Genomic DNA, 26,091 nt, shown 5'->3' with positions numbered 1-26,091 from the left:
TAAGTATTTACATGAAGACAATACTTCTTATCAATAAGTTTTACCCGTAAAGACAAAAAATATGGACACCCCATTATATAGTAAAATTCATTCCCCAAAGTATTTTTGTTACATAAATTACATAATCTTAAATTACATAATCTATCAGTATTAGTCCATCTACCTGATTCTACTGGGAGTTTGTGGTTACAAGTTCTAAATTTTTTTAACACAATTTTTGAGTCTTTTGGGAGTTTACTTAAGTAAATTTCTCGTCCAAAATTGTTTTTGAAAATCCTGTAATTTAAACATTTAGGTGAATTTTCTATGTTCATATGCCAGTCTTGTAAAAATTGATTTAACAACGTTTCTTTCACAATAGATTTTAACCATGTAACACTAATGAAATTTTGATTTATCCACACATAAGACAGGCCACAGGAATTCAAGATATCCCTTATACATTTCAACCATGGGTGCATAAATGATCCGTCAGAAAATTGTTTCTAAAGAAAGCAATACATTATGTATGTCAGCTTACTCTCATGTGACATCAAAAGTTTAGCCCAGTAAGTAATCATTCGTACCTTTATACGTATTATTAAAGGATATCGCCCAGTTTCCCCATACACCATACAATTTGGGGTACTGGACTTAACATGCAAAACAAATTTCAAAAATTTCAAGTGTACCTTTTCTAAAATATCTATGTTTTCGTAGCCCCAAACTTCACACCCGTACAACAAAATCGGGCTTATAACTTTGTCAAAAAGATCTATTTGACAATCTACTGGCAAGTTAAGATACCTTATCTTTCTAAGTACTCCATACATTGCTTTTGAAGCTTGTTTAGTTAAGTGTGTATTATCAATGGCTTCTTCTACCGGTCGATGTTAGTTATATATATTTTGTTTGAAAACTTAAAAAATAATAGTGACATACAAATGGCGAGAGAGATAGAAAGAGAGAGCACCAAATATAAATACAGTAACTATTCTAATTTTAGACCACTCATTACAATATTAGCCCCACCTCTTATGCATATTTATAAATTTTATCTTCAATCATGGGAAGATAAGTCTAAATTCCTGATATTTGCAGAGAGGTGGAGTAAGAAAACAACGAATTATTTTATTGCAACGCTGTTTATAACCATAATGACATTGTATTTCATTTGGGAATAGATCAAACTCTATAACAAATGACTTAAGGCAAAAATAAGCACAAAAATAAATGTAACAACAGTGATTGAAAAACACCCCAAAACCGACGTTAAGTGCAGTCATCCTTTCCTGCATGTGATGTTTTAAATTGATTGATTTTTTTTCAAAGGTTCTTTGTCACTCTGTTCCAACATTATTACAAGGGTTTAATGACAAAGTCAACAAACATTACGATGTTTAATGGGAACAAAAATAACGCAAAACTTGCAGAGGTAAATTATGGCTAAATTATAGATTAAATTAAGGAATCTGAAAAAAAAAATAGAGTGCCTGTTGAATTTAAAAAACAAACAGTGTAAAAGATCAGGTTCCATTTCATCAATACACATTTGATGCAACAGGGACATCAGATAGTGAACCTGGTGTCATAAAGGAGTAAGCATCCCCTGTCAACTTGTCAAACGCGCTGTGTGCTTCTCGTCATTATCGAGTAATAGGTGTATAAATAATGACCAAAAAATGTATGAATAATGTATAAAATGTATGTATTTGACTTACTGATACATCATATTTACTGATACATGTAAGCTCATTATATCGATCATACATGTATATAGAAGCGAATCTCCGGCTTCTCCGTAGATTTGATCACGTACCAACTAAAAGTTCATTTCACAGTGAACTTTTTAACATTGTTGTTTATTACCTATATTTACATTTGAGACGAATACATTTCGAGTAAAATTGTATTTATTACTCGGACCAACGTATTGTTATGACATTGTAGTGACGCACAATGACCTACATTGTAGAAGTTGTCGCTCTGTGATCCGAACGCGCTATGACCTCTGACCCCCAAATGAAATTCACACAGAAGTGAACGTATTTTCTCTTAAATAGGTTCATCTAAGAAAGATATTTGCAAATGTAAATATAAAAGAATGATCGATCTCAAAAGTCTCTAAACAATATGAATCTGTGAAGAGGACATGAAACACGATCCCTGGGAACCAGAGGTGGGATCAAGTGCATGCCCAATTGGAATTAGCATACCCAGTTGACCGATCGCCGGCTCATATGCATAATATATTGATCACAACCTCCATGTTATTTTTCAGGTAGACGAAAAAAAAAAATGATATTCCATTGAGTTTGAAGTAATATTTTTTAAGTCTATTTCATTTTCAAAGATTAAGGAGGAAAAATTAAAAAAAAATATCCACTTTTCTAAGCCCATGAGATGAAATACGTTTCCTCCAAAGAAAAAAATGTTTGTAACAAGTGTCCTTGAAAAAAAAATAATAAAAATTAACATAGTAAATGTATGTTTAGTTCAATTTTCATTTAAAGCAATATAAAAAGAACATGGCAAAAGAGATACATGTATATGCTGATGATTTGAAAAAAAAAAGAATGAACAACAAAACATTGCTGGAAAGAAATAAATCATGTCCTTTGACCAAATTAGCAATTTGAATCTCTCATATAGTTACTAAGAATTATTAAACAATTCACATAAAAGCTTAAAAGATCTACATATAAAAGTATACACTACGAGAAACTGTCATATATTGATACCGCCCACCAGTCTTGTCAATTTTTGGTGGTCAAATCATTGACGTGAAAGTACTTTGATTTCTTCAGAAGACCATTCTCCAACATACAATTTGTCATTCTCGTCTATACAGAGGGCTCGTGGCTTGTTCATATCTTTGTACTGAATGTAGTGAAGAAATCCACCATTTTCGTCAATCATATGAATTCTGTTTTTCATCACGTCTGCAACAATTATGTTCTTCTGTGAATCGCAACAGATACCGTATGGATCAAACTGAGAATCATCTGACAGACCTTTGTATCTAAATCTCAGTAAACCTGCGGCGTCCGTAACGACCACGGCATTCACATCAGAGACGCAGATGTCTTCATTGCCGTTTTCTGCTATGTAGGTCGGACATGTAAAGAGTGGACGGTTTTTGTTTATTTCTATTTCCAGAAGTTTATATTGATCCAGAGACAGCTTGACAACTTTACCTTGAGAGCGCTCGAGTACTTGTTTATTCCACAGACAAACCAAAATTCCTCCGGATTTGCAGGCTGCAATTCCATTCGGGGTGTAGCCTTTCCATAGTTCATCCTCTGATAAATACCATCTGTCAATAGTGTTTTTTGAATTAGGAAGTGTTATCCAACATATCAAACATCCGTTTTCCGAAAATATGATATACTCAGATTCGTCTGACCTTACATAACATAAATAGGTCGAAGAAGTAGAAAAAAATCGAAAAGCACCATTGTCGAAATTACTAGAAGTAGATTTGTCTTTTGTATTTACAACAGAAACACACAGACTTTCATTGGTTACGTATCCGAGGTCGAATATATACTTCTGTCCACAATTTATAGTTTTAGCTATTTGATACACGACAGCAGACACCACTTGGGCCTGCATCATCTTCTTTATCTATAAAACATAAATATATTGAATTAAACAAAAATTGTTTGTATATCTAGCTTTCAAAATCAAAGGCCTGAAGGGCCACAAAGGCGTCGCGCTTTAGATATGGCAGTGATACTGTGAATTTTTTTGATTTTCAAGCATGTTTAAAAGTATGCATATGTCTACAGAATCTCTTATGAGTTTAGTTGTATATCTAGAATACCCCGTTTGAAGCATTTATGAAATAAAAGCATTAAAAATAGATACAGCCGTTACATGACCCCAATAAGGAATTGCAAGGAATCATTGGACAAGACTATTTCAGCCCAAGTACTACAAGTAAATCATAACAAGTATTAGCTTTCTTAAAAAGCTTGTCTGACATGAGCAAAATTTATTATTATATGAAGAACTTATAAAAAGTTGAATTCAGTGTGATCAACATAATTCTGAGTCCAGAAATAAATTATTTTGCTAATAATAATATTAAAAATTAAATCCAGTTGTACCTACATGAAATAAAGCTTGGAGATGAATTTATTCTACATAGACTTAAACTGTATTACCGGTACTTGTAATTTTCTTTTTTTTTTATGGCCGTAGGAAACATTAAGAGGAGGGAACCCCCATTTTTGCCGATATATAATTATATGCTATAGAAAACATAGCTACTTTATGCCTGTGTCCCAAATGTCATGAAACAATTCCATATTTATATTAACTTATTTGCTTGATAAAAAAAAATCCTAGTTAGTGCCCTACCCCCTGAAATTTTTGGTTGTGCACCCTTCCCCGTGAAATTTCTTCTTATTAGCCTTTTCCCAAATACTATATAAAACCAGTGCTTATTTAATTTTGAAAGAAAAAGTTACATCACACATTTTAAAAATCTAAACATTATTTGGTGAACAGTTTGGAGAATTATGATACATGTATTTCTTTTTTAAAATACATTGTAATATATATACTTGTTATAAATGAGATAAAATCTTTCTGATTATAAACACAGAAAAAGTTTATCAAGTTCAACTATCATCATTTTTCTCTTGAAATTTTTAAACTATGACTAAATCAAACGTCTGCAAAGTTAGGAATATGTGTTATTCTAAAGGCAGAAAGACTGTATGCAGTGAAAATAAACATCTATTAGTACTGGTTAATCTGATAACGTTGACCTGAAAAGCTTTACTGGATGTAGATGAATGATATTGATGCATAACAGAATGGCCAAATGTTATGTAACGTGTAAATGTATAATGAGATAATAATTAGGTCTAATGCGTTGGTTTGTTTTGGTGTTTAGCATGGTTCTATTAATCCCCTTGGTTAAGATAGAATAATATGAAATAAGTTTCCAAGATGAGTTATCACAATAATTCTACTGAAAGACTTGACCCACAAGCCTTGGCTAAATCTAGTATTGTCTAACGCCAGACAAACATGTACAAGTTCAAAATGAAATAAATGACTAACATGCATATTCAGAATGTGCTTTTAAATAGAATAAATGCAAAAAATTGGCCTATATTTTCCTACGCCAGAAACATGAAGGCCTTGGTTCAAGTACTATATTATTTGGCGCATGAAGAAAGCAGTGAACAGTCAGAGATTTTCCCCATAGCTAGATGAGCGCCGAGCTAAAGCTCGCCGCCATAAAAATTAAGAAGGATTTGGACTTTTTTTTTAAATTTGACATGGAACTAATTTCACCAGTGGGATAATATATCTTTAAAATTGCATGTCAGAGTGCAAGGCACTGTTAAGCTATTTCACTGTTTCAAAAGGTAATTTAAATAATACTATTCTATCTTAAGAAGAAGAGATTTTTAAATGGTACCGCGAGTCATATGAATCAATATGATATGTATAAACATACATGTTATTACAAGAAGGACGTCTTAATAAATTGTCAATTGCTCCTCAAAAATAGATAAGGTTAGGACAGCAAAGAAAACGAGTATTCTGAGAATATTGTTTAAGCAATACATGTCCCCTATAAGGCTCCCCTTTTTCTTTAGGATGTCATTTTATGATATGCAAACGTTATGACCAAGGTATAACTGCTTGATGTTAAAATTTTGAGGTTGTGCATGCATTTAACCTAAAGAAATCCACATAAAGACGAAAATTCAACTCATTTTCTTTGTTCTATGTCTACATTATCATTGGATTTTAGTTTTTTTCTTCTTTTTAATTATTATGTTATTGAAATGATATATGTACATATAGATTTAATTGTTTAGTTCAGTCGTTTGACCAGTTGCGAACCACAGGCCTAACGAATGGGTGATGTACCCTCCCCCATTTCCCCAGAATCCGAGAATTTGTATTTTAAAAATACAATTTTTTTTCTGAAATACATAATCATTTTATATACCGTATAGGGTCAAGCTCCAAATCTTACCAGAAGCGTAAAATGATAGCAGATATTGAAATATAAGAATGAAAGACTAGGAAATCATGTATTTTTTATATGGTTTTGTAACGTTTCTAAAATAAATTTTCAGAAATTGGGGAAGGGGGGGGGGTTGTTACACCATCCATTTGTCAGGTGTCTGTGTTCTGAACAGGGAACCGATTAGATATATGATGACATTATTTCAATATCTATGTTGCAGCCTTTGTGAAAGGCCGGGTTTGTCAGAGGCCAGGTCTCTATGCCCAGAAGTGGATTCGCAGTGAATTTACTCTATGACTCTAGCTAGAACAGATCCCTAGGAGCATTAACGTCTGCAGTCGACACAATGTCATCCTATCATGTAGTTTTTAAAGATTCAACTGTGTAAACTTTGCTTTTATACTTTAAATTTTTAATGTTATGTACTTTTTCCCGAAATCTATACTGCCGCGCTCTGAATTAAACACGTAGGCAATTCACAAATTCACAAGTCTACAATAGTAACGTCTTAACCAGTTTCTTTATTTTATCTTGTAAGACAACTTTGGCCAAAAATATCAATAGTCAGTTGGCTATTGTTGCTTAGATCAGCGATTTGACCCTGAATCTCTCTTCCTTAATATTTAATATGGTGCGGGGGGTGGGGGGGGGGGTTCCTCCGAAAGCTTATCTCAATTATTTTTAATCTTTTTTAAAATCATACCCGGTAGTTAAAATTTATTGAGAGAAATTTCATAAATGTAATATAAATTGTGTAAATACATATATATTTGAGTAGGAAAACTTTCTGCTGAAGGATTTTTAACAAAGTTCCTACTCAACGGATAGTTTGCATTTTATTGAACATGTATGTAGATAGTGACTATTCTCCGACATTGAAAGTCGCCGATTTTTCTGTTAAGACCTAAAAAAAATAATGTCCCTCTCAGAGGCGTAGTCACAAACTTAAAAGTGAGGGGGCTCAAGTCCAGAAATTCTTTGACAAGCAAAAAAAAAAAAAAAAAAAAAAACCTAAAGTGAAAGTTCCCCAAACTCGAAAATCCTATATCGTGGGGGGGGGGGGGGGGGGGGTTAAATAAAAAAATTTTTTTCAAAGGCAAGTTACTTTTATTTCCAATTTTTTGACCCGCATTATACAACTATCAACATAAATGCTTACTCAGTTCTTGAACATAGAAAAAATGCCATAAAATGAGGTTTCATATTATTTCAAAATAGCTGTTCTTCATTAAAAAGTGGGGGGCACAGACATACTCTTGCCCCCCCCCCCAGATCTGAAAGTGGGGGGCTAGTGCCCCCGCTGCCCCCCCCCCCCTGTGACTACGCCTATGGTCCCTCTAGATCCGCGTAATAAGCCGTGTATAAGTGCGTAATGATTCAAATAAAAATAAACTTCAATTCAAAAATTTTTAAGTTGAAATAAAACAAAAAAATAAAATCTAAATTATTTTTTGTCTTCGGAAAAGGTAGTTAGAATAAAAAAGAAAATAACGGAAATATTTCTAAAGGATTGTGGCCCTGATCCCGCACCATTACATTATTTCTTGTTATCTTTCGACAAACGTGTGAACTTTTTGTCCGTGTTTATTTTGAGCAGCAGGCAAACTTCTGCCAGAGTTCGTTTGGTCTCTCTGTAGATGAGGCCTCGACGGGGAGTATGGAGCAGCAGGCAATACAGACACCGGGAAAATGCACTCATTCAACGTCAGCACAGTTGTATTTTCGGAAATTCATAATAGGATATCGTTGCCTTACCTGCAATGGCGCTTAAATCGACCAAATCTCCTCAGAAAACACCTGCTTTAAATATCAATCTTCGATAAGATGCTATTTCTCAATCACATGAATTATGGCGACCGAGAGTTGTCATAATGGGAGGGAGTAACTGCTGTTGCCAAAGAAATGACACCTCGATCGAAATGGCGCCTCAATGTTACACTCAACTACATGCAATATTTTTATATTAGGCCAACTATGGAACGCCGCCACTGCCTTATAGCAGAACACAACAATTGCATTGCGTCATCCTTCCATTACATTATGTCAACACTTTATGACATTTACTCACACTGCTTTTGCATTGTGTCAACCTTCCATTACATTATGTCAACTCTTTATGATATAAACCCACAATACTATTGCATTATGTCAACATTTCATTACATTATGTCAACTTTTTATGATATTTACTCACACTGCTATTGCATTTTGTCAACCTTCCATTACATTATGTCAACTCTTTATGATATTTACTCAACCTATTATTGTATTGTGTCAACCTTTCATTACATTATGTCAACTCTTTATGATATAAACCCACAATACTTTTGCATTATGTCAACATTTCATTACATTATGTCAACTTTTTATGACATTAACCCACGATACTATTGCATTATGTCAACCTTCCATTATATTATGTCAACTCTTTATGACATTAGTCCACACTGCTATTGCATTGTGTCAATCTTTCATTACATTATGTCAACTCTTTATGACATTTACACACACTACTATTGCGTTATGTCAACTTTCCATTACATTATGTTTAGTCTTTATGGCATTAACTCGCACTTTAATTAGATTGCGCCAATCTTCCATTGCATTATATCAGGTCTTTATGACATTAAGTCAAAACAATTTTACGTGGTGTAAAGATGTTTTTATATATTTTCAACTCTTTATTACATTATGTGCACATTCTACTATTTAGTCTAAGTAGTTCATTACATGATGTGAATTTATCTTTAATGCAATATCAAGTCGCTATAACACGATGTCAGAATTTCATTACATGATCTGAACAAATTTTCACTTGTGGCCAACTCTTTACTACATTGTGTCATCAATATGCTACAGGACGACGGGAATCTATTACCTGATGTCAATTTTCCCTTACTTTTTGACAAATCATTATTATGTTATGCCATTGTATCTTTACATTGTGTCTAAAATGGTTAGAATATTCAACTCTTTATTGTGTGACATAAGGTTTAGGTTATGCCTAAAAGTTCGTTTTGTGTTTTCAATATTACATGGACATATGTTAATCATGCAAATAATTTTAATTAATTATATCAAATATTAAATTATACACAGGACTCAGTAATGCCTTAATTAAATATCAGGTTAAAATTTATAAATAGGATCATGTTCCCGTGGAATCTTTATTGACGATTGTTTCTTTTAACGTCGAAATTCAATGGCCGTTTACTCTCATAATTATCGCAAATCAAATAGTATGTGTATATATCTATAATGCAGCAATTTTTTTCATTTTATTTTGAAAAGTCCGAAACTTCTGATCTAACTACAAAACACTGTCCTAAGCTTTTTATCAGTCCATAACCCTCCCCCTTTTTTTTTAAAGTGTAAACGCACCGCATTTCATAGTGCACCGATGTGTGGGTGGGGAGAGGGGGGATCCCTCCCTCTCATCTTTAGTGACCAAAATATGCATGAAATTAATCAATTGGTTTTACTTTGTAGGACATTGCATTAGTTTCACATAAAGTATAAATTAAAACGTTTTATAAAAAAAAAAACCCACTAAAGCATGAGCTTCCATGCTGGTTCCCCCTGGTCCCCATCTTAGACACCATACCGTCCCTCTATAGCTACTCTTTTCAAGGACCAGTGAGGGACTGGTAGAATTTAGTAACAGAATTCTGGACCTGGAATGGTTTAAAAATGGCTAGTTCCAGTGACGTTGCATCGTTTTTGAAAGTTGGGGGAGGTTTGTCAGCCAGGAAAAAAATAACGTCCAAACTCAAAAATCCTATTTGGGTGAAAGGAGGGGGGGTCCAACTTCGATCAGTCCTAAAAAAAAATTCCCTTATACTTCAGCAAAAAGTGGGGCGGAATTTCAAACCCCTTCAATGAACATTTTCTACGATAAAGTTATGTCAAAAAAAGAGGAAGCCAGACCCCCTCCTCCCTTATATAACGTGTCTCTAATTCGCCCTAATTAATCAGAACACCCCCCCCCCCTTCCCTGTCGTGAAAACACGGTTATCAACTTTGACATAATGTAAATGTATTTTACAGCACGTAATGAACATTTGAATCAACATAATAAAGAGTTAACACAATATAAAGATATTCTTAAATCATATAAGAAAGATTTGACATAACATAATTATATATACACATCACGGAATGGAGTTTTGACATAATGTAATAAAGTGTTGATATAATATGGAACGCCGGGACTGTCTCCATAATATATGTTCACATTATATTATAAACCTTTTTACATCACGTTATAAAGCACTGATATAAAGGTAAGATGTTTTCACCTAACATTGTGATGACCTCGGCGTAAAATAAAGATACATTTACATCACGTAATAATGCTTTGTTATTATAGAAATATACACTCACAAAAGGGAATGAACTTTGACTTAACGTAATGATAAATTTAATCATAGAACACATGTAAAACGAAATTAACTTGACGTAATGCAATTTTGACCTCGCATATTAAAGAAATGAAATAATATAAAGATACATTCATTTCACGTAATAAAGTTTTAACACAATGTAAATATATTTTCACTTCACATAATGAACTTTGGGCTTCAAGTTATAAAGTGTTGACATAATGGAAGAATGTGTTCACTTCATGTAATGCAGCATTGACGTGATGTAAAGATATTTTTACAACACCCCATAAAAAATTGACATAACGTAAAGATATGTTCACATCACGTCATGATAGATTGACATAATGAATGCATAGTTTTATGCTATAAGGCAGTGATGGCGTTCCATAGCCAACTATATATAATTTTATCTCGGACAAAGACATTGGAAATATAAATATATATGCAGACAGTAATGTTTCTCAGGAACCTTGCTCTTCTCTGACTAAGATAAGAACATGAACACTGAGGGGAACTTTCATGAATTTATTTGTAAAATATCATTTCCTCAGAAGATGTACTGGAAAAATGATGCAAGAATAGGATAGATTAGTCAACAGATTTTTTTTTTTTTTTAAAATTACTTTAAAATTGTACCCTGTAGAAACAAAGATTAAAAGTGAGTGAACAATGTATTATTTCATGAGCTTAAGGTACCATATGATGCTTTTCAAATATTAAATATAAATGGATATTGTTAATTACAAATTTATTAGGGAAGAGGAGGGGTCTATTTTTCCTAATTTTTCTCCAATATTCATACATCCGAGGGATTATTGAAGAGTTCGTGAACAATAGCTAGCGCCATAAATCAAAGCTATAAGGGTATATAAACAGCAAAGAGTTTTTACTCTTTGAATTTATTGTAAATGTTTTCGTAAACAATGGAATGACCACTTGGTGCGACATCAAATAACGATGTCGTATATTACAGTGACAGTGAATCTAACAGAGACAAATGAAAATTTCACCCATGTTGTGGGACACTATATTGACAAATTTTCCTTATTTTGTCAATTTTCTGAGATCTTGATCTTAAAACAATTTTATTTCAAAATCTCTACAGAGTGTATAAAAAAACACCTAGGGTAAAACGTTGATTTCTCCGAAATTTATAATCATGAAGTTTAACTTTTGAAAAACGGTAATATAGATGCAACAGTTAGAAAACTTTTAAAAAAATGTAGCTTGTGATGGTCCAGGATCAGCATAGCTCTTTACTTTTCATTTTTCACAAAGATTTTTTACCAATGAAAATGAGCCCAATGGGCAATATAAAGCTAAAGTAACGCGTTTATTCGAGAATAAAACTTGACAGTAAACTCAAATAAAAAAATTATCCTGCAGTTTTAAGGTCTCGACATTTGTCAGCCATATTGAATTTTCAGTGCAATTACCTACAGATGCCATGCACAGGGTGTAGATGGTGTACACCTAAAAGTGTACACTTTTGCACTTGATTATGGAAAAGTGTACACCAGTTGAAAGGTGTAGACAAATCAAGCGCACCCTATATATTGTCGCATGTTGACCTAAACATCTTGCATTGTATATGTAACATAAAAAAGTCGCGTGTCAAGATAGCTTTGTTGAATCTTACTAAGCAAAATAAAAATTTACCAGTATAATATGAAAGTAATAGTATCTAAAAAGATTATATGATTACACCTGCAGGTCAACAAAAGTATTATGCATGAACGCATGATTTTCTTGCCTTGCATACTGACATAATTTTCTAGCATGTTAAGGTCATTTATCCTGCATGTATTGTAGGTGGCAGAAATACATGTAGTACACGTCACCATTAAATATCAAGATCCGCCAATGTTTTTCTACAGAAAGGGAATAAAGAATGTTTCATGAAGCATGACGGAGAGATTTAAATTCCATTACCTGTGATTATCTATCTATACCCCTGAGAAAAAAAAGTTTCCGAAGAATGTAAATAAACAAAGCAGACCCTGAGTTAACCTGTTGATTGACTTACTCCATAACACCGTCTAGACAGTTAGTTTTTCCAAAAAGGTAAGTGACCATAGATATATTATAGTGGGTATATACATTGTACATGTATGTAAAATAGACTTTAAGACTACATGTAACAGGCCAACACACGACGATACAGTGTCTATAATATATATGATGATGAATGAATTCCATTTGATACATGTACATGTAGTATATTTTAAAGCTAGAGATACTTTGAGCACTTAGCTCAACCCCCACCCCCACCCACCCACCCCGCCTTCCATATGATTACATAATGGCTAAGACAATATTCATTTTTTCCGGACGCCAGATATCCGGATGCTTCAGTATCCGTACGATTTTTCATCGGAACGAAATTTTTAAATGTTATTTTGTCTTGTTTAACTGGTGATTCAGATATCCGGATGCTTCACATATCCGGACAAATTGACTGAGAACCAAAGCGTCCGGATAAATGAGGGTCCACTGTATTTCTTTGGGTAAAAATCGAATATTTTTCTCATAAGTTAAAAATAAAATATATAACATGAATTTTAGGAAATTGGCATTATTAATTTATATAAAAATGAAAAAAAATTGATTTTGCATTTTTCTTAAGATAGTTTTTAATTAAAATTATTTTTAAATTCATTGTTACAGAAGCAGAATTGAAATACATGTGTTTGTTCGACGGGAAAAGGCTAAAACACGTTATCAACACCAACGACGCAATGAATATTCTCAAAATCTTATGCGTGAAAAGAAGAAAACACTTGCTTAGATTTTTAACCCTACAATTAGAAATATCGTCAACGTTTTGTCAATTAACAATGGTTATTTCAATTCCTATGTCGATACGATATATCCTTGTGAGTGTAAGATAAAAGATACCACAGAATCTGACACATCTTCCACATATTTGGATATTTTATTTGGAAAAAGACATTAATGGTAAACTAACAACCAAACTACATGTTAAACGTTATAACTTTAATTTTTCTATTGATTGTATGATGGTTTACGTCCACCTCGAGAATTTTTCCACTCATATAAAGACATCAGCATTTACCGGTGAAGGGCTTTAAAATTTTATCTTTACTCCTCAGGGCCATAAAGCAGTGAGTAAATGTAGATAAAGCCACCTTATAATTTCAAGACTTTTATTTATTGTTAAGTCGGAGGGTATCAGGGACAAGTGCGTTCTGATTCCAACTCCCCGGATATTACCAGAAAGATGAATTCATAGACAAGATTGATAATTGAAAACTCTGAGTAATATATAACGGGACCTATTTGCATTACATGTAGAATTAAAGATAATCATTTAAAATAAACAATAATAAAGTAACTCAACGCAAAGTCCATCTGGTCATATCATGCACTCATACACTGGCTGATTAAAACTATTACACATTTCAAATAGTTAAATATAATAGATTGAAGCAATTGTGACAACCCATTTAATTTAATAGCAGGCATGTGGAATTTCATATTGAAAACTTTCCTTTGTGACTTAAGGCCGTCACAGAAGGTGTTTGATTTTCATTTGAAGCCATGCGTTAGAAATATTCATTATCTCGCACTTAGCCTCTTCACTTTTTTTTAATTGGACTTTTAAACGATATCACACTATTAACGTTTCGTATGAAAGCTTGGAAAAAAATTGTGTCCTTGATAGTACAAAGGTTAAGAAAATTAAATGATCACTTAAAAAAAAAATTTAAATATTGATAGCTCCTTAGGTGTTCCTTAAAATAATCAATGTAAATGATAAACAGGAAACAAATAAAAATGTATGTACTAAAAATGTACATAGCATAGACCTAGTGGATATATAAAGTGTATGTTAAGAGATTGGACACTATATTTTGGCATATTTTCAAGCGTTTGGGAGAAGTAAAATTGCTCATAAAACAAGTTAAATGCAACATTACCTGCTAGGACCCAATCGTCTCAGCAAACGCGCTACACCTGAAATGTTCACCTGTGATGAATTATATTGCGCGTCAGTTATGGTAGGTGAGAAAAGTCAAAATTTGATTAACGCATATTTAACAATTTTTCAATAATACTTTAAAAGGAAAACAATTTTTCAGAGAAATGTCCTTTAACCTTAAAAATGAGGGGTTTTTTTTCGTTGCAAAAGAATTATTTCATTGTTTTATATTTATAATGAAAAGAAAAATTTCTTTTTAAAAAATGACTTATTCCTATTAAAAATAGTTAAGACCCAGTCTACCTCCTCTTTTTATATCTTCTTTAACTAAAATAATGTTTGCCTTTTTGTCAATAAAAATTTCATAATACTTGCCTGATAAAACAGGCTCTTCGAGCTTTGCTACACTGAGTACAGTGTATATAAGAAAGGAAATTTGATCCTAACTTCTTAAAACAATAAAAATTATTTGACAAGTGATAAATGAGGTTGTGTTTAAGATGATAGCAAAGTGGTAAGCATGGGCGGTTAGGTTGCTAAAACACTTGTCATTGTCATTGTATGCTAGAACATGTTACTTACGTTATTGGTTCACCAAATACCCAAATGTTAACATGGGTTCTAAGAACATGAAACAAGTTGGCTAGGGAAAGGTATGGAACGCCGGGACTGTCTTATATGAGGATTAAGTATTATATGCAGTGCTTCCTTTATTATATGCGGTACTATTTTTATTATATGAAGTAGTTTTTACTTTATATTGTGTACAACCTCCATTATATACAGTACTTCTCTCATTATATGATGTAGATATGTCATTATATTATGTACATCTATCATTATATGAAGTGCTTTTAACATTATATGCGGTAGTTCCAACATAATATGCGGTAGTTCCAACATTATATGCGGTAGTTCTAACATTATATGCAGTAAACACAACAATATATTATGTACTTCTCACATTATATACAGTACATTCATCATTATATGTAGTATATCTGTTATTATGATGATGCTGATCATTAATATTATGTCCGGTCCAGTTAGCACTCCGTGCGGTAGATTTTGCATTTCGTTATGATGTAGACACAGTATTATATGCGGTGCTTTCTTCTTTATGATGATGATCTTTCGGAAGCTACCCTTTGGAACCCCCTTTCTTATATTTAGAAAGTTTTACTTTTTGCGTTCTTAGATATGGACATTCTTCATGGTTTTGGGTTATATATTTTTTATTTATTTAGTTTGACAAACACCACATGTGGCGCAAGTAAACAAAAATAATAATTAATATATAGTCACATGGTTTTCTTAATTTCTTGTATATTTAACATCTGCTGAATTAAGAATTTCATAAGTTATACATGTATCTTTGAAAAGTGTACAAAATTCACTTTTTAGTTCAGGCTCGGATCCAGATTTTTTTTAGGGGGAAGGGGGGGGGGGGTCACCCCAGTCCAAGAAAATAAAATCCACCCCCCCCCCCCCCCGAAAAAAAACGTACAATTGCCTAAATTTCAAATACCTATTAAATTGGGGGGGGGTCAATGATTTCTAGTTTATCAACCCTCTGGATTTTCATACCAATTTAATGCAAATTCGCGGTTACCAGGGGGCGGGGTCTGCGATTTCCAAGGGTGGTCCAAGATTAACTTTTTCTTGATTTAGTATTTGCAAAGTACAGGGGGGTGTTTTGACCCCACCCCCTCTAGATTTGCGCATGATTAGTTGTTTATAAAGAGGGCACAAACAAATAAAAAATTATGTTCATCTTCAACAACAGTTGATACAATATCTTTCATCTCTTGGGAAACATAATCTGCCAACCTCTATCTTTATTTGTGGACACTTATTTTCAATCCGGCTAAAAAAGAACAAAAATTTTTGGAAATGGTAAAAATTAAGTATGGTTGAATTTCAAGCTTGTTAAGATTTCGTTGACTTATTAACTAGATTTATCCCTACATTAATTAAAGGAATTTCGAAATCATGCCAATACTTCAGTAGTTAAATTACAATGAGAGAAAGAGAGAGAGATGCACTTATCATTAAAATATTTTTACCATTCCATTGTATTAACTGTTAAACTATGGCGTATAAAAATGTATGATATTCACTGTCTTTAACTGTACTAAATAAATGATATGTATCAGGAAAAAACATGCGATTTTCAGAGCAGACATTATACACGCGCGAAGTAACACCCCCCCCCCCCCCCCCCCCCCCCCCCCCATTCTTAAACATAACTTTTACTATTGAAAATTCTCAATGTTTTTTGACTTGTCCACTTTCTTCAGGTAACTTGAGTTATTTTTTTTCTCCGGCCGAACCCCCCCCCCCTTCCCCCAGTTTCAACGTCTACGTCACTGTATTGAGTCGTCGTGGATTGTACTTCAAGAATTTACTTTTAAAAAGATATGTGGTAGAAACCCTTGTGCCTATTAAATTGAGAGATAAAGGGTAATTTTACATTATGAGAAATTAGCACACCCCACTACGAAAGCCGGATACGAGTTAATTTTTTTTATCTTCTCAGAAATGAGCCTATCCGGCTTTCGTACCCCACCCCTAAAGATAAGTAAATAAATAATGTAATATTTTCTATAACGCGCTGTAAAAGACCTGTGTACTCGAAGACATCAGTTATTTTTTTTTTCATTACCCATTTTGAAATAGATTGTCCTACATATGAAATGAATCTTTTTGAATGCCATATTGTCCACGAGTAAGATAATAATATCTCATTTTTTTCCACCCCCTTTTCTCTCTCTCTCTCTCTCTCTTTAGTTCATACCATAAAATAGATGGCATTTTATTTTACTCTATTACCCTACTTCTTATCTTTTAAAAACAATTTAATTAGTTCATGTACCATTTATTATTCACCGCTTAAATCAGAGACATAAATAATACGCGCATGTATTTTTATTGTACTGAATTCAACAGTTTATAGAAAGAAGAACCTTGAACAGAGAGTTCCGAGGGGTAGCTTCCGAAAGATCATCATCATAAAGAAGAAAGCACCGCATATAATACTGTGTCTACATCATAACGAAATGCAAAATCTACCGCACGGAGTGTTAACTGGACCGGACATAATATTTAATGATCAGCATTATCATAATAACAGATATACTACATATAATGATGAATGTACTGTATATAATGTGAGAAGTACATAATATATTGTTGTGTTTACTCCATATAATGTTAGAACTACCGCATATAATGTTGGAACTACCCCATATAATGTTAAAAGCACATCATATAATGATAGATGTACATAATATAATGACATATCTACATCATAAAATGAAAGAAGTACTACATGTAATAGAGGTTGTACACTATATAATGTAAAAACTACTTCATATAATAAAAGTAGTACCGCATATAATAAAGGAAGCACTGCATATAATATTTAATCTTCATATAAGACAGTCCCGGCGTTCCATAGAAAGGGATGTAAATGCTTTAGTGCCGTACATAGGGTAGATCCGCTTGTAAGCCCTACAGTGTACAAGTCTAAGAATCATGTAAATAGTATTGGTCGTACGTAAATGTTGTAGTCATAAGGAGAAATTATAGTATAAAAATTTCTTTAAATATAAAAAGAAAAAAAAAGTGAAACACAATTTTACATGGTCTAAAATAAAATCAGATTTTTTTGTACGTTCATAACATTGACAAAATAAATTTGGTTTCATGGGTCCGTCATTTCATTCAAAGTTGTTTAAACAAAACTAGATATCATATTAAAGATGACGAAATATTTATACAAAGTGCACTCAAAGTAACTCTTCAATCGTCAAAATTAATCACATTGGTGAAATTTTCCGTTTAAATGAAACGTTTAGGTCTTCTCGTCAAATGTCAATCAATACATAATGACACGACCATCTTATTTTAGATAACATAAAACAATATTCGTCGCGATGTATTTAATTTACGGACATCCAGTGCTCTGAAACTGAAGAGTTATGCTAAGATTAGATATTATGCACTTCAAAGAGAGAGAGTTTATTTCAAAATTCACGTATTGCATCAATTTTCTACATGTAAACATGCTTTCATGTCTGTTTAAGTTATTAGAACATATGCTTCAATTGAACACATGCTACTTAGGATGATGTACATTGTTTCTTTGATTAGCCATTGTATCTATGGAATACCTGTTCCACTTGTATTGAAATAAAGCAAGTGAAAATTCCTGACAATAGAGGTAATCTATACATGCGGACTTTCACACCCATCCGTCCTTACAACAAGCCACTTTCTCTTTTTTGGTAGAAATGGGTGAGTCATTACGCAGCACTGTTAAGGCTTACTACGAGAAATCAACGGAAAACAGAAGTGCAAAAAGGGGCATTGTTTTTAAAACTGAATTTATTTTTATTCAGCTGTTTTATTATCACTGAACTTAAATACTTATGGAAATAGCATAGTACAACCTACTCTGTATTGTATGGAGTTTAGTCCCATCGATGGACAGTCACGTGGTGAATGCATAGTAGGTACACGGAATGTAGGTCAGAAACAAATATCAATATCGCAAGGGCATACCCTAGTTGAAATTAAAAATTCAAGCTATTAATTGTTTCTGCATATTTTGTACTTTCTGGAAAGTGCTGCTGCTTTGAATAGAATCAGCCTTTTAATAGTTAAAATTTCAAGTAAATAAGCCAATGTCGAAATATGTTTGACTTTTACCAAATGGTTTGTGTACTTATAAAGTCATGCTCTCGATTTAAAGAAAGCAGCAGCACTTTTCAAGTTAAGGAACATATCCTCTATTTATATTCAAAAAATGGTCAAGATTTATTTAGTGTATGCCCTTGCGAAAGAGCGATTTAAGGTAGGACCAAATAGATAGGTCAAATTTTTCCTCAAATTCAATTTTTCTGAAATTTTGATATTTTGTTCTTGGATACAAAATCTCTCTTTTTATATAATATGAAAGAAATTCAAACACACATTTTTTGCCCAATAGTCTGAAATATTGCTTATCAGACCCCTGTAAGAAGATTGTGAAGTGGGACATTCGACTTGAGAATGAGCCTTATTTTAGAATTTTCTATTGATCTATTGCAAATTTGTGTAATATTTTTAATTCAGATAACCTTTCTGTTACTTTAAATTAGTGAGTCACATTGATACTGGAAAATTTGGGTAAAATATTAAGTAAAATAGAACATACATTGTGTCAGAAACTGAAAATTCACATGTAAATATCCGACAGTTTAAATTTTCTTAACAGAAAATGTATAATTCAATTTTTACAAAAAATCAACAGAATAATTCAAATGGGTTTTAGAATAAAATGTGTAAAAATAAAGAAAATTGAACCGGTGGATTCAGATATTTTGGCGATTAAAAAAAAATTCAATGGAAAAAACTAAAAGATTCAGTAGATAACATCACAATATTTGACCTTTGACCTCTTGATATGACCTTGACCTTTGTAGTACATAAAGAACAGTGACTCCTTATATATGTGTCCAAATATCACCCCTCTATTATTTATGGAACAAAAGTTGCACTGCATTTTATAACAGACTGTTACATGCTTGTTTATTGCACTTAAATAGCGTAAACTCATTCCAAAATGTAAGCTCCCAAGTGACCAATATATAGGATTCTCTGATTTTTTCACAAAATATAATACAAATATGCCAAAACTTACTATTTTTCTTTCAAGGATCTTTCATTGTTGTTAATATAGTAATATCATTCTTTTTTCCTCCAGTACTATTTAAGAAATGTGTTAAAATAGAATCCACGGGTGTTTTGTCCTACCTTTATGAGGCACCTCGATGTAAAATATACCTAACCTGAACATAAAAACACGACAGAATTATCTAAATACATTCTCTCGATAGTAAATGAATAATCGCACTAAACAAATGATATACATTGGTATTATTAGCCTATTAAAAACCTGTAAATAATATTCTGTTTTATAATAAAACGCATTTTTCATTGTTAAAAAATTCCCAAATCTGCCTCTCACAGCACATGAAATACGTCATTTTTACCAAAATGACGTCATGATTGACAAGTTCATTCAGATCAGTGATTTGTTTAAAACCAGCTGTATGGGATTTAACTAGCGACTTTTGTTAATGCATTGATCAGTTTTATTGTTGTTTATTATGCTAATACAGTTTAAAGTTGCAAATTTTTTCATTTTCGGGTAATATGAGGAATGCATAAAAGTCATATTTTTGGTGTGACGTCACAGTTAACTTTTCCCGTATAAATTAGGCCCCGCCCCCTTTTCTTGCCTTAACAGTGCTGCGTATGTAGCAACATATTGTTTAGAAGAAAACAGAACATGTCGATCAAACAAAAAAAATATCACATGAAGGCGCTTCTTTGACATGCTTAAAAGACTTTTTCCTTAACATTTATATACAGTAAAATACATACTAATGAAGATGATTTTTAAAAAAATACATATATATGATGCAAATACTATTTTATATTAATCAATCTAAACAATTCAATACGATCACATAATAGCGAGCGCAGCGAGGCGGCGAGAAGCGCCGCTCGCGTAGCGAGCTCAAAAGACTAACGTGTACGAACAGAGGAAATTCAGGTTGAAATCTGCACATTGTTCCAAGAAATTTTTATGAGTCCACGTGAAAAAATTCCAAACTCCCAATAATCCTTTGCGGTACATAGCAACATGGTGGCTATAAGATAGCAAGAACTTACTTGAAAAAAATTACAAACAACGATTTAATGCAATCTCAATGCCACAAAACTATCGATCGTTTGTGTTCTAAGTCAACTGGACTTTTTATCTGACGTCATACTTTCGTCACTTAAACGGCTCGGGTATTTCCGAATTTGTCGGAAACTTCCGAAAAGTTTGAAATCTCGATCCCGATGCCTGGGAAATGAGTTAAAGCTGTTTAAAGGTTTTTGTTATAGTAAATAACTGCGCTCGCCCCAACGGTCGCACCGTAGAACATATTATGAAAAAAATGTTAAAAAGAAGTGTTCGATGGATAAAATACTTTAAAGTCATTGAAGTGAGAGGACTTTGATTTCCTCAAACAACCATTCCCCAACATACAGATTGTCATCCTCGTCTATACAGAGAGCACGTGGCTTGTTCATGTCACTGTAATGAATATAGTAAAGCAGCTCACCATTTTGATCAATCATGTAAATTCTATTTTTTACCATGTCCGCTACAATGATGTTATTCTTGGAATCACAACAGATGCCGTATGGATCAAACTGAGTGTCACCTTGTGCTCCTGTGTACCGGAATCTCAGGAAGCCACCGGCGTCTGTAACTACCACAGCATTCACATCAGAAACACAGATGTCACCATTTCCATTTTCTGTTATGTAGGTCGGACAAATAAAAAGAGGTCGATTTTTTTCTGACTCAATTTCGAATTGTGCAGTTCCGTTGAAAGAAAGCTTGACTACTTTACCTAAAGAACGTTCATGTACTTGATGGTTCCAGAGACAAACCAAAATGGCTCCCGATTTGCACATTGCTATTCCGTTTGGTGTGTATCCGCTAGATGGTTCATAAGGCAAAGTCCAAGAAGATAAAGTTCTCAGTGATCTGCTACTTGTATCCCAGAAAATGACATCCTCATAATCAAAATTTCCCATAAAACACAAACAGGATCCAAAAGTAGAGAAAAATCCAATAGGACTATATCCTTGCCTACAAGAAGAATCATTGCCCTCTATGTTTACAACGGAAACACACACGTTTCCTTCATTAATGTATTTCAGATCAGTAATATACTTCTGCCCGTAATTTATTGTTTTCACTATTTTCATTCGATTCACAACAGCAGACAAAACCTGGGCTTGCATCATCCTTTTTGAGAGCGTGATAGCAACCTTCAAAGTAAGAAAAGAAAACATATACATCAGGTGTTAATCTGCATAAACATATTTTTAAGGCCAAAAACTGTGGTTCACGTAGCGTATTCATGACACCTTATGTTCTCAAAGCTTGCCATTTGCATGTACATTTGTAATCAACTTCATCATACAATTTTTTGCAGTATTGAATATTGGACAGTTCAGTTATTGACTGACATTATTCTTTAATGCAAGTACACGACATATACATAATTTGTTTATGTTAGTGATAGAATTTGAAGCTAACGCAAGAAAAGTGTACTTGTAAAACAAAGTCTCTAGTGTTAGATTATTAGATATGACAAGAGAATGCTTGGTTGATTGTATCTTGTTAAACGTCTCTATATTTAAAAAGAAAGTTTAAATGATTACAAAATAGTCACTAATAGTGCTCATTTATCTCCCTTTATTCTTTATATTTTTACAACGTAATAGGGTTAAACAGGTACAGAAGACATTTCATTCAAAATTATGATCAGTATTATTATTTTTCTCTATTGTTCCAATTATCTGATTGGCTGAAACTGGATCACATGATCAATTATAAAAAATGTTACGGACTGGATGTTTCTATTTTAAAAATTTATAAACCTGCTGTTTCTAAAATTGGAAACGTTCTTCTGTGAAGCAAAAAAAGTTTTGACGTCACAAGGGTCTTTATAGACTGGATGTTTCTAAAAACAGACACTGCAGCTGGTTTTCATTACTGTGACGTCATAATGCAATGACATGACAATGCCTTGTATGAGAAGGTACTGAGTATTATAAAGAAGGATTTTAAGACATTTCTTATTAACTAATAAAAAATAATAAAACAATTGTAGCCTTTTGATTCGGTACAATCCCTCGATATATAGACCTTAGAGAAGCATATCGTGCTCGGTCGATATGCTTTCTCTAAGGTCTATATATCGAGGGATTGACATCATCCTCATAATTGTATAAAATGCATTCATTTGAATGATAAAATCTGTTGTACTTATTCAAAAACAATTTTTAAAAACTTAGACGATAAATTTGTTAAAGACGTGTAAAATGTTTTATCAGACAAAGTTAACAGCAGCTTTACCTGATTTGTTATAATGTACGACATCAATGGAAAATCTTCTATTCACTTTCGTTTTCAATGTAGGATTCATATCATGTATTGCCTCAGTTATGGCAGTCAAAATGCGTCATATCTGGAGAGATTTTTATAAAAGTATATACATGGCTTCTTCGTTAATAAAACCCATGAATGATTTATAAAGTAGGTAAAATAGTTATCCATCCTGCTATAGATACACATGTACGAGCAAAAAATTTGATTTCATATATCACCAAATCAAATTGAACTTGTGACATTAAGATACGTCATGGAAGGCAATTAGAAAAATAATATGGATATAACAAACATTATTAAAGATCAAAGTCAATTTTAACAGCAAAAAAAAAATGGGGGGAAATCAAACGCAAGCCTCCAAAAAACATCAGAGGAGTGAACAGGAACCATAGAGGAGTAAACATGTCCTGTCGAACGACCACCTACGCCTCATGCTTCTTTTCATTATGTGGTAATCAAAAAAATCTCTGTTTGTAAATAACGGCTTAACAATGAGTATGAAAACGTCAGTTAGTTGTTGACTTCATTATAGATTGTAATTACTGAGAAGCTCATTGAATCGATCAAAAAAATTGTGAAATGATGCATTTGAAAAAGTCTGTTTATATCGATTCGTTGAAATTCTCTCTCTCTCTCTCTCTCTCTCTCTCTCTCTCTCTCTCTCTCTCTCAATTGATACAATACGCAAGAGCCTGGTTTTTTTAAATTAATTTTTAATACGAGACAAGCTCGACTGAGTTGATGAAACAGGGATATGAACAGTCTCGTTCAAAGTTATCATCTGGCTATTTCGTGGATCAATATAATGATCTCAATCACATTTTGTTTTCAAGATCCGTTTTTGCTCTGCTCCTGATTTGTCTTGTTAGAATGAGCTCAAATATAAAAGTTATTCTTATATTTTCCTATATTATTATGAACTCTCGGAATGTCGAATATTATATATATTCTTATCTTTTTACTTATGAGCTCAAATACTACTGGTCAAATTTATATTTCATTTACCTGCGTAGGTATTTAATGATTGTATGTTGAATTGAGTTGGAAATTAGATGCATAAAGTTAAAATAAATTTTTGACGTTAATATTCACAATAACATATCAAGCGATTCGGGAAGAACACAGAGATCTTTAATGAAGTGACAAATGGCAAGTTCATTAAAGAATAATTTCCTCAATTGTAATCAATTGTTATCAATACGTACTTCTCTCATATATGATTTTCCAACTTTTACAATGACCTATCGCCACACAAAACCATACGGCAGAGAATTAATTACATATTTTGCTGTCATGTTAGCTACTCATCAAGAGCAATAACTATTTCTAAATAAAATTTCTAATGTTGCTCAATCCAACACACAGGGAGCAAGATTTGAACAAATAATTGATCAAAAAATTGAATCTACCCTGAAGTTGCTTCTAGTAAATTTAACAAAACATTGCTTTGCCAACATAAAGATTTTACAATATACTTACAGCTGTATTTATAAACTTTGATTCCCCATTATTGCCACGACTCTGATCCCATGTGTCATGATTTGAAAAATTTATATTCTAAGTTTTGTGTAATTATTTTAAGAACAAGTAATGTTTGTAAAACACTTATGCCCCCCCTCCCCCCAAACTGGAATTTTTCCAAGTCAAAAAGGGCATGGTGCGATTGTACCCAAAATAGAACTTGACCAAGATATCTATCTGATAAATCTGTATACCATATTTCATTTCAGTATGTGCAACCTCTGCAAAGAAAATGAAAGGAAACTGCAAATAATTGGAATTTTTTGTAAGTCCAAGGGGCATAACTCTGTCAAAAATGGCACAATCGTACCCAAAACAGAACTTGACCTAGATATTAATCTGATAAATTTGTAGACTAAATTTCATTTCAGTATGTTAAGCGGTTGCTAAGAAAATGAACGGAAACTGCAAAAAATTGAAATTTTTCTAAGTCCAAGGGGCATAACTCTGTCAAAAATGGCACACTTGTACTCAAAACAGAACTTGACCTAGATATTATAGAAGGGTATACCCAAACCTAACAGGAAATGATATTTTTTTTGGTGTTATCCCTGTAATTTGGTTGCCTAGCAACACATCAAACATAACAACCATGAATTGAATTAAAAGTCAATTTCAGAAACATTTATTTATAGAATTATGTATCTGTTCCATATTTTTTAAGTAACACATGATAAAAATCATTAAAATCCTAGATACATTGTAAAGTTTATGTGAAATACAGAATTTAGTTTTCTATAGCAACCAAAAACGTCCCTAGTAACAACTTTAAATGCATAAAAATATTGAGAAAAAGTGATGTTTGTGTACAAAGAACTGAAATTGTAAGGTTCAATGTTGGTATCTTAAGGATTAAGATCTCCGTATCTTTAGAATTCAAAATTTTATCCTATAGGCATCAAAGAAATCCTTAGCAACAGCATTACAGTCATGTAAAAAATAATGCATAAAGTGTAGGAAGACTTGTTAACAGTTTGTATGCAACCATGGTGAGCATCAGAATAACAAATTATAATATGACCGTCTCATATTTTTTTATGCATTTTATGTACACAGTATTGTATATATACATGAAACAAAATATATAGAGTAAAAATTAAACTTTCAGTTACCAATTAAACCCTTAGTAACCATATAAATCTTTAGTAACCAAATAAAATATCAAAAATAAAGAACTATGCACGATAATTCTCGATTCCTGCCCACATGTTACACTTGTTTGAAAATTTACTGAATATTAATGGCAACTTGGCTT

At 32.7% G+C, this 26,091-nt stretch overlaps 2 protein-coding genes across 2 annotated transcripts; both read right to left on the bottom strand.

Annotated features, from left to right (window-relative positions):
• Window positions 1-2,693: 2,693 nt before the first annotated feature.
• Window positions 2,694-7,811, bottom strand: LOC134237284 (uncharacterized). The gene is made up of 2 exons (XM_062719377.1): window positions 7,736-7,811; window positions 2,694-3,606 (listed from the first exon to the last, which is right to left on the bottom strand). Exon 2 carries the CDS (start codon window positions 3,595-3,597, stop codon window positions 2,755-2,757), a length of 843 nt encoding a protein of 280 aa, XP_062575361.1. The 5' UTR covers window positions 3,598-3,606; window positions 7,736-7,811; the 3' UTR covers window positions 2,694-2,754.
• Window positions 7,812-21,321: 13,510 nt separating this feature from the next.
• Window positions 21,322-22,172, bottom strand: LOC134237283 (uncharacterized). Its single transcript, XM_062719376.1, has one exon. The coding sequence runs from the start codon at window positions 22,163-22,165 to the stop codon at window positions 21,344-21,346; it is 822 nt and encodes a 273-aa protein (XP_062575360.1). The 5' UTR covers window positions 22,166-22,172; the 3' UTR covers window positions 21,322-21,343.
• Window positions 22,173-26,091: the final 3,919 nt, after the last annotated feature.

This window comes from Saccostrea cucullata, unplaced genomic scaffold (genome assembly GCF_032062105.1).
Source record: "Saccostrea cucullata isolate Sc308-1 unplaced genomic scaffold, CSIRO_AGI_Scuc_v1 ctg7434, whole genome shotgun sequence".
Taxonomy (NCBI): domain Eukaryota; kingdom Metazoa; phylum Mollusca; class Bivalvia; order Ostreida; family Ostreidae; genus Saccostrea; species Saccostrea cuccullata.
The sequence above is the reverse complement of the archived record's forward strand: the minus strand, read 5'-3'. Positions and strand labels throughout refer to the sequence as shown.

Bases quoted from the DNA above. Each gene is read 5' to 3' on its own strand.
- LOC134237284 (XM_062719377.1), bottom strand. From the start codon at position 3,597: ATGATGCAGGCCCAAGTGGTGTCTGCTGTCGTGTATCAAATAGCTAAA.
- LOC134237283 (XM_062719376.1), bottom strand. From the start codon at position 22,165: ATGATGCAAGCCCAGGTTTTGTCTGCTGTTGTGAATCGAATGAAAATA.